The 9,398-nt window shown below is 37.7% G+C and overlaps 1 protein-coding gene across 1 annotated transcript; it reads left to right on the forward strand.

Moving 5' to 3' along the window:
* Positions 1–2,890: 2,890 nt before the first annotated feature.
* LOC124282213 (actin-depolymerizing factor 3-like) lies at positions 2,891–9,140 on the forward strand. The gene is made up of 3 exons (XM_046718172.1): positions 2,891–3,008; positions 3,162–3,539; positions 8,615–9,140. Exons 2-3 carry the CDS (start codon positions 3,211–3,213, stop codon positions 8,763–8,765), a joined length of 480 nt encoding a protein of 159 aa, XP_046574128.1. The 5' UTR covers positions 2,891–3,008; positions 3,162–3,210; the 3' UTR covers positions 8,766–9,140.
* Positions 9,141–9,398: the final 258 nt, after the last annotated feature.

Raw genomic sequence — 9,398 nt, forward strand, 5'->3', positions numbered from 1 at the left:
TGTGTTAGAAAATCAATAAATAAATACATAAATATTATATCTATCATTTAACACGCATGACACATTGACTTATACATGATGATATTGGGCAGTTTTGGGGATATTTACTTTGTATCTCATTTGTCAACTGGTGTAACGTGAAACTTTGTCTTCTTAAAAGACGATCATAACATTCACAATTATACGTGACTTCATGGCTAGAATCGTTACATTCGTAAACACTTCGAAACCTCGCATTCTTTTCGCCAAGTCGAAGCGCCATCTGACAGATATCGCAGAAGCAAATGGAGAGTTATCCGCTCTTTGCAACTGTACTTAAACCCTGCTCAACAAAATAAACAAACATATTTCGAACACAGACACATGTGCCGGCTTTCGTTATCTCAGGATGCATTGAGCTGCACTGGTATTAGTTTGTACATTTTGTCAACTTGACTAGCCCACTTCCCTCTTCATTATGCAATGACGACAAAAAATAATCAATATTCTAAAAATATTCACCTGTACTTACGTTGCCATTTAACACGGAATGGTTCGTTTAGTCAGGACATATGTTTCCATGGTAACGGGCGTATAGACAGAATGTAGACACATACGGTATATTGGCTGTATCAGGTTATCATTATTTTGGAAGATTCAAGAATAGAAATATACTATCATTGGCAATATGCTATTAGGAGAATGTGAAAGATGCAGGACATATTTATATTTCGTCAACTCTAAGGTTGACGTGATACCTGTCAGGAGTGAGCAGTGGCGGATCCAGAGGGGGGATTCAGGGGGTTCGAACCCCCCTTAAAAATGACTGAAGATCACATTGAAGATTTTTTTTTGCGTTGGCAAAGCAAATGGGGGTTCAGGGGTTTAAACCCCTGAACCCCCTCCTTTCTAAATTCCTGGATCCGCCCATGAGAGAGTGAGTGAGTTTAGTTTTACGCCGCTTACCCGGGTGTTCGGTATGACGAGGGAACGCTTTATCCACTTGGCTACCCCACCGCCCCTGATACCTGTCAGGAACAGCTCCAGACAGTGCATGCAATATACTTGCTCTTCTCTGAATATTTGACGGCACCAATTCACAGGCTAAGTGTTGCTATAGTAATGGACCCCGTTATAACATCATGCAGCATTTCCTTGTTGTTTCCTCAATATTTGGGAGTTTTACCCAATGCTTGAAGTGCCTGTAATGTGTCACCCCAAATGCCATATCCTCCCGTACAGGCGGGTACCATGGTTACTGCAGGTTACAGAGGCTTGTTTTGTCTAAGGTGCAAGTCATCTGATGGGGTTGTGTATTCTGATACAACAAATTACGCATATCCATTGCATAGGTTCAGTTGATATAGTAAATATTAAAAAGCTTGACAGAAATGTGATACAGACCCAATGGCGGATCCATCGGGATGTGTGTGTGTGTGTGTGTGTGTGCGTGTGTGCGTGCGTGCGTGTGTGTGTGTGTGTGTGTGTGTGTGTGTGTGTTTCAGGAGGGTCAAACCACCCCCACCCACCCTTTTTTATTTTTGAAAATGACTAAAGACCTAATTGAAGTTAATGTTTTGCATTGGCGGAGCCAAGGGGGGTCCAGGGCGTTCGACCCCACCCCACCTTTTGAAAATTCCTGGATCCGCCTATGCGCTGTCCTTTAGCTGTAATAATGACGACTGCACTCTAAACAAGAAACAACGTGCATCCTTAATCACCAAAATCTTAAAACACACAATAATATATATGTGTGAGCGTGTGGGGTGGGGCTGGGGTTGGGTATGGGGGGGGCTGGTGTGTGTGTGTGTGTGTGTGTGGGGTGTTATTGGTGTTAGCGTCTGTTGTAGTGTTGTAGTCATCAGAGGTCTGAGGTCATTTCTCTGTGCTGGACATAAAATATTTTCTAAAACAAATGATATTTTCATAAACATCCAAAGAGCAGACACAGAACACACATAAGCTAACGTCTATTCTCTGGAAGGAACAGATTTTACAGAAAAAAACAGTTCTCAAAATATCTTAACAAAACACAAAAAAGAAACCCCGTGTCTTTCTGCATTTTAAGGCCTGAAACTGCAAAAAACTAGACTTGCCCCATGTTATAGCCTAGCATGGGTTGTATTGGATACACTTGTTTCAGGGCCCTGAGCTGATAATGAGCATAAATTACCTGCCTGACTGTGCCAGGATCAACCTCCCTGCTGCATACTAATTTTAATCTGTAATACAATAATAATTCTTGTTAATATTATCATTTATTTTGTTCTGTTGCCAATAATGTATTTATTTTTGTTTGGTGATGTATTTTTTGTTCCACTTTAGTTTTTTGATATTTGCCTTCTCTATGTTCTAACAATAATAATTGTTGTTATTATTATCATTATTTTCTTTAATTCACGGCCTTTTTTTTACTAAAAATGTAGATTTTTAAGTGCATGTATTTTTTTCTCTCACTTTCATTATTTAATATTTGTGTTCGCTTTTCTAGTGCCCATGCATGTCCTTTTCATACAGAAAATATACTGAGTATTTACGATATAAAAACAGTTGTTGACAGCAAAGTGTTTTGATCAAGGTTTCTCAAAGGTCATGGTGACATACTGTCCGTCGGCTTTACCTGAAGACATGAGTTTTATACAGGCAATCTTTCAAGCGGTTAATTAAAGTGTAAAACAGGGTATTTTTAATAATTATAAAATAAACGCTTATTTGGTAGGGTAAAATGAATTGAACATTCGTGTAGCGACTTGTGTGTTGGTACTGTGCGAAATTTTGAACCCTCGGGATATAATGTGCCAAATATTACCATTTGCAATTCTTCTACAATGCACATTTACGCCAAATATGGTTTGCGAAGGCGACCTCGGCGAGCGTGAGTCACAAAACCATATATGGCGCTTGTGTTGCAATAATGGTATGCGATATGGATATTAGTCGACCAATCAGTGACGAGTAAGCTGACCTCGTGGTTTTAGGAGCACCGAAGGGACTCTTCGTCACATCGCAGCTAAGAAATCGCATAAAAGGTACGTTGTGACATTAGGAGATACTTTATATGGAATTTAGTTATTATTTTAAGGTTTTGTAGTCATTTAGAGAGAGACCGTGCGTGTCTTACCCCTTATAAATGCGACGTTTCGGCGTTGAGGTTTAATTTGCGTTCTCTCATTTTCGAACAGCCCTCCATCAACCTCACTTCTGCAGCTGAAATACAACCAAAGCTTAAAAATGGCGATGTCAGGAATTGCTGTGTCTCAAGACTGTGAAAAAGCTCACGAAAGGCAACACAAGAAGGAAAAGGACATACAGTGGACAGTGTATCGTATTGACCAGTCGGGGAAAAAGGCTGAGATTGTAGTTGAATGTCAGAAAGAGAGAGAGTTCTGTGCCAACAGGGCATCTCAACAGCAGACCGGCGACGTTGAAAAACGAAATAGGCAACTGTGGCTTGACTTTATCGACAGTTTACCCGATGCTGAAAGTCGATATGCTGTTTTCGATTTCGTACAACCAACATCATCTGGAGCTTTCAAAGACGCAATTCGCTTTGTTGCTTGGTAAGTAAATACGATCGAAGTTGGTCGACAAGCCGGAAGAGCCCTCACTCTTGTCAGCAAACGAGACACACTGGCCTGTCAAATACACCGCCAATCGATTATTTTTGAGAGAATTTGTTTATGGGTGTATCTTTCCCCAGGTTTTACCCCTGTTTTTCTCATCAGCTTGTTTTGAAATTATATTAAAAACCGGAAAGGGTCCAGAACATACCGGTGATTATATCACGTGCTTGTTGGATACACCCATTGCATGTAGCCCAGTGCTCTCAAAACTGTACCTGGCTCGTCTCGGGACTGATAACAAAGCTTATACGTTTTCCTCAACGTCAGGTCCACAAATTAAATGGGTTACGTTGGAATGTTATTTCTCGTAGAAAATATGCAGTTTAGCCTGCTGATATCACATTTCCTTTGTGTGTATAATTGAGGAAGTTGGTCAGTGGGCGTGTTCAGTCTGAATGAAATGAACAAGAGCGTAGACTAATAATGCATATGTAAAACTACTGCTGATTTGTGACATATATGTTTCTGTTTACACGTTCACAAAGCTAAGAAGATTTTAACCACTATTTTAAGTATTGAGAAATGTTAAGAAGGTTTCACTTGTGTGAACAATCTGAAGGAAGACATTGGTACATTTAGAGAAACTATCTGATACTTTATTTTCATTTGTAATGAAACAGGCGACTTCTTTTCAAATGAACGAAATAGTACACATGGTAGGTGAATATATGAACAAGTATTTGGGTCAACAGACAAAACATACATGCCCCATGAGAACTGATTCAAGTGGTGCTTTCAAGTCTAGCTTTAGTCTTCTTTGGAATTGTGCAACACTAAAAGATGTTTGTTATGTTACTCCTGAATAATCTGCTGGTTTCTGTGAAAGCTGTTTTTGTTTTAAGTTACTATTTAGTTGTTTTTTGTGTGTAATGGATGGCAATACTCTCAATATATGAGATTATTGTGAATGGATTGCTAGTAATGATGAAGATGCCAATTGATAAAGTATCCCAGAATTTATGAGAACATTCTCTGCCGTAGGTTACGTGTCACTGAGACAGGCAACCAGTTTGCAAGAATCTGTCAGATGCGAACTCAGATTGTTAGCCTGATGGCTAACCGACTAAGCTACGTCCACACTGTTGCACAATGTGCAAATTTATCTAGTCATTCGGAGGCGTTACGGAAATGAACAAAAATAGTCTAATATGTCACGGAGAATTACTAAGGTTATGGGTCTCGTGATTTGAATCTACAAACAATGGACGAATGGTCCCGATGCCATTTGGCACACTTGCCCCATTCCGTAATCTGCAAGATATCGTGAGGTGTGGAACGAGCCAATATTGTGCGAACTGAAAACAGCGGCTGTTGACGTAAGACGTCACAATCATGGTGTACATGAATGACATGCTATTAAAATAAATCATAGGTGATTTTGTGACAGAAAAGTGTTGTAGGGAACACTGTAAGGATAATGTGGATTACACTAATGAATGAGGGGGGCATGAGCATATCTGGTGATGCCATGAGTGTGAGTTATCCTTCGATTCATTGCTGAAGAAATGTAGGCTCAAAAATGTTGCGTGTGAAAATGGCTTAAGTGCAAGTTCCAGGATAATTTCCATTAGCCTAATTGTCAACATTAAACAAATTCTTTGTGTACTGTCAACATTATTTGGGTGAAAAGAAATTCCTACCTACCCTAAATCTTAAAGAGCTGTAATCGGAACCACAACATTTTTTTTATTTGGCCCAAGGAAAAACATCAACAAATGGTAACACAGGCATTACAACGGACATCTAAACCTACCATATTGGATTCTAGCCCTAACCCTAAACCTAAACCCTTGAAAATAATCCTAATAAATGAAATACATTGACCAAAGCGGCACGAAAATGGCTAACGTGTTATGCATTCTTACTGCTTCGAAATATATAATATAAATAACTCCATTCTTGATTAATGATGCAAATTACTGAATGAAAAAAATCTATATGTATATTAGTTCCCATTTATAATTCATTTAGTCCTTAAAAATATGTTGAAAGTGAAATATGAAATATATTTAAACTAAAAGTGCTTTCATAAACTGGTGCTTGCCATAAGTTGCAAATCCTCCATTAAACTCTCTACATTGTTGGACTTATTCAGTGCCATAGCCAGTAGACACGAAACATCCTAGACAAACTCGGTGCTACGCCAGCGTTATAGGGCATTGTTTCAAGAACATGGTTTGGACCAAAATCATATTAAATTACATAAAAGGGTATTATGATGGAATTTTAATGTTTGTAGTGCTGTATTCCAGGGATTGGGATAGAGAACTTTGATAATGGGCCATATTCATGATTATTAGCCATTTTCTGAATTTAGAATGGGCCACTGCCCTTATCAGTTAACTTCAAACTTTTACTGGGCCATTTTTTATTCTAATGTGCAAAATTGCCCATGGCCCCTGCCTTTCCAATCCCTGTATTCTAAAGGTAGGCCGAGTTTATTAATAAGAAATCTAGATATCTTGTAATGAGTGGCGGCTGAAGTGTTCTGTTCATCAATTTTTCATCTGTGATTACAAGTAGTTCAGAAACCCTTGTTACAGCATGTTAGGTGACGTGTGCAAACAGTTCTTTATCTGTCTTTGGACATTCAGATATGTCTTTGGATATTTTATCATTAATTGGTCATGATTCAGTATCTGTGTGGGAGGACTTTGAATTATGTCAGTCATTGGCTACAGAAATCTTTGAATTATATAACAATCCAAAAGGCCTATACCTTTTAGATAGCCTCTTGAGGACCTAACTTTCACCAACAAGGGCTGTCTGTCTTCTATTGCTAAAGTACCATCCTCCTGTCAAAAGTGTCATTTAAAATCAATACGTAACATAGTGAAGAATATATTTAGTTTATCACTAGTTTTGCAGTCCATTTGGTCATGAGTAAGGACCTATGACTAGTCAATAGAACCTTTTTCGTGTCTACAGAATCGACATAATTTACACACTATCATGGTGTTTGACATATATAGATAAATATACCCATGAAAACAAAAAAGGGAACACATGAAAGTACGAGTGTTCCTTTATTTCCAGAATTTCACTCACAGTGCAATACATACCTTGTGAAGAAACTTCGAAAAGAATAAAGGAACACTTGTACTTTCATGTGTTCCCATATTCGTTTCCATGAGTATATACAGTGTTTGCCCTAGACATAAAGACATAAAAAAAATTAGGAGTCATCATGACACCCTGGTGAGAGGGAGTCATGGTCATGTTTTTGGAAGTCAAATAAGCAGGTTTTCTGCATCCATGCATAAAAATTAATGAGTCATGACTCCTTGTGTCATGAGGAGTCATGGACATGTTTCTGCGTCATGGCAAACGCTGATATATCTCCACTGTTTTTGCGTGTGTGTAGGCAAAGAACATAGCATCTGTCTCAGTCAGTGTATGTTATGTTTGCATCTAGTATGTGCATGTATCAGTGTAAAGTATCAATTTATGGACATTTATTTGCATGTCAGCTTCAGTCCGTATGTGATAGTTTCAATATTTATCTAGATCATATGTATTGCTTACAACATGTTGCCAACATTTATGCATTTCAACACACACGCAGGTACACACGTCCACTATATTTGCAAGAATGTAAAAGCTCAATTCAGGTTTGATATTGTCTGATTTTAGTCCAGTGAAAGACCCCAGTGGCAAAATTGGGTGCATATAAACAGAGTAAGAGTTCAAACACCTGGCCGAGGGATATAAAATATTTTGGAGATAGACATTGTCCATAGTTATATGAAATAAACCCATCTAGTTGAATGTCACCGATGTTCCTCTGAGCATTAACATTTGCGCCAATGTACCATATTTTAAGAATTCTGGAAGGCTGCTGCCTCAGTAGACCTGCAGCGTTCATTCCAGCTTTTCTAAAAGGTTAATGTGGATCATTCAGAAAATATTGTGGGTCATGTCAAATTGCTGTGGCTTATTAGCCATATACTATTACTTATCTGACAGTGACTTGTATATATTTGTTGTCAGATTATGTTTTGGTTAATGGCATGTTTTTCAGTTCTTGTTTACAAATGGTTAAGTGTCTGAAAGCCAACAACATGAGGGTACCTGTAATGTTGGTTCAGAATTCGCAACCTGAGCTTACCATACCCTGTAAAGATTATCTAGTGGGTAATGCACTTCACTTAAAATATGTTGCTTGGTTGAATGATAGCAATCCTAATCCAGATCGTCTCAGGTCAAACTAGGTCAGAAAGATGTACCTCTAGAACAAATTTATTCACAGGAACTCAGAGGCCCAGATAAACTGCATATTTGGGTAAAATATGCACAGAAAATTTCCAATTACACATTGAAAAATAATTGTTGCGTACCAATTCCGCATTTAAGATGTTAGATAAGCACAAAGTTTAAAACATATGCGTACGGAATATATCTAAAAAAATCACTTGCGTAATGAAAAAGACATCGATTAGTATCAAGTTGTATTGTTAGTATAGGACTAGTGTTGTACTGTCAGTACAGGATGAGTGATTTTTTATGAAATCATTTCCATTATATTTAAGTTGGTTTTGCTTCAGTATGACATAAGGCAGTACATACTTAACAAACTTACTCAATGACATATACTTAGGTGAGTAAAATCACTGAAATACCCACATATTTGAAAGCAGTGGGTAACGGAAAATGAAATACCCACTCAAAATTCATAATACCCACTACTTCAATAATTTTGCAAATCATACTGCAGTATGCACTAAGTACATTCTTAAACCTTGTTTCATACTTATATCTCTTTGGAGCTTTGCATTCACATTATGCAAGTGTTGAACTGATGATCTTGATGTTTTAATTGGGGTGGGGCTGACGTCAAACATTTAATTATTTCCCTTAAAGTATTAAGATGGTAAGGAAATACTGAAAAGTGTGGTCCATGACAAATGTTAAGTATATTTCACATTGACAGGGAGGAAGCACTGTCTTAATGAAGTAATATAGTATTTTAGAATGGGTTGATGGATGTCTAACAGTCTATATTCCTGTTGCAGGTCTCCAGATAATGGTTCAATAAAAAACAAGATGATCTACTCCTCAACCAAGGATACCCTCAAGAAAAAGCTTGATGTCCAAAAAGAGGTCTTCATCTCCTCAAAGAGCCAGGAAGAAATCGAAGACTCTTTCAAACAGTTGTTGAATTGATTGGCTATTGTTACTCAAGAGCTTAAGTGTCTAATGCCTGGCAACTAAGGAACAGTTTCCTGCAAGCTGTACAGTGAAACGATGACATAAGTTTTTTTGCACCTGATCATAAACTTATTGCTGATTATTTTGTTTCACAACGCCAAAGAACATTGACTTTTATAATGAATTACCAAAATACTTAACCTTAATCAACACTTCCAGAACAGAAAACTGATTTGAAATGTATTCACTTTTGTATATTGTAAACAAATACTCTCTAAATGACTTGTCAGAACAAATTGTCTGAAGTTATCTTCAATCATGTTGGAATGAATATCATGTTAGAAGAAACATTTTGATGCAAGTAATAAATATTTCTATGAAAGCTTTAAATGTCAAATCTCTTTAAATTTTACTTGAATCTTCCAAAGATGAAGGTTTCTGGCCATTTTCAAGTTGTCTACAGGCGAAATTTGTGGCGCACAAACGTGAGAATGCTTCAGTAGATGTATTTGGTTTCCTGAGGTCTTCATTGGAGTGTGTCTGGTCACTTGGATACCCCAGCTGGTGAGACTTTTGAATTGGAGAGAGGATTAACAATGACATGTTGTGAAACAAAACAAGATGTTTTGTCCAGATAAGGAGCTTGTG

The sequence above is a fragment of the Haliotis rubra genome, unplaced genomic scaffold (assembly GCF_003918875.1).
Source record: "Haliotis rubra isolate DU_JTF1 unplaced genomic scaffold, ASM391887v1 Scf296, whole genome shotgun sequence".
Lineage (NCBI taxonomy): Eukaryota > Metazoa > Mollusca > Gastropoda > Lepetellida > Haliotidae > Haliotis > Haliotis rubra.

Bases quoted from the DNA above. Each gene is read 5' to 3' on its own strand.
- LOC124282213 (XM_046718172.1), top strand. From the start codon at position 3,211: ATGGCGATGTCAGGAATTGCTGTGTCTCAAGACTGTGAAAAAGCTCAC. The intron at 3,540-8,614 runs GTAAGTAAATAC...TTCCTGTTGCAG, and splicing joins GCAATTCGCTTTGTTGCTTG to GTCTCCAGATAATGGTTCAA.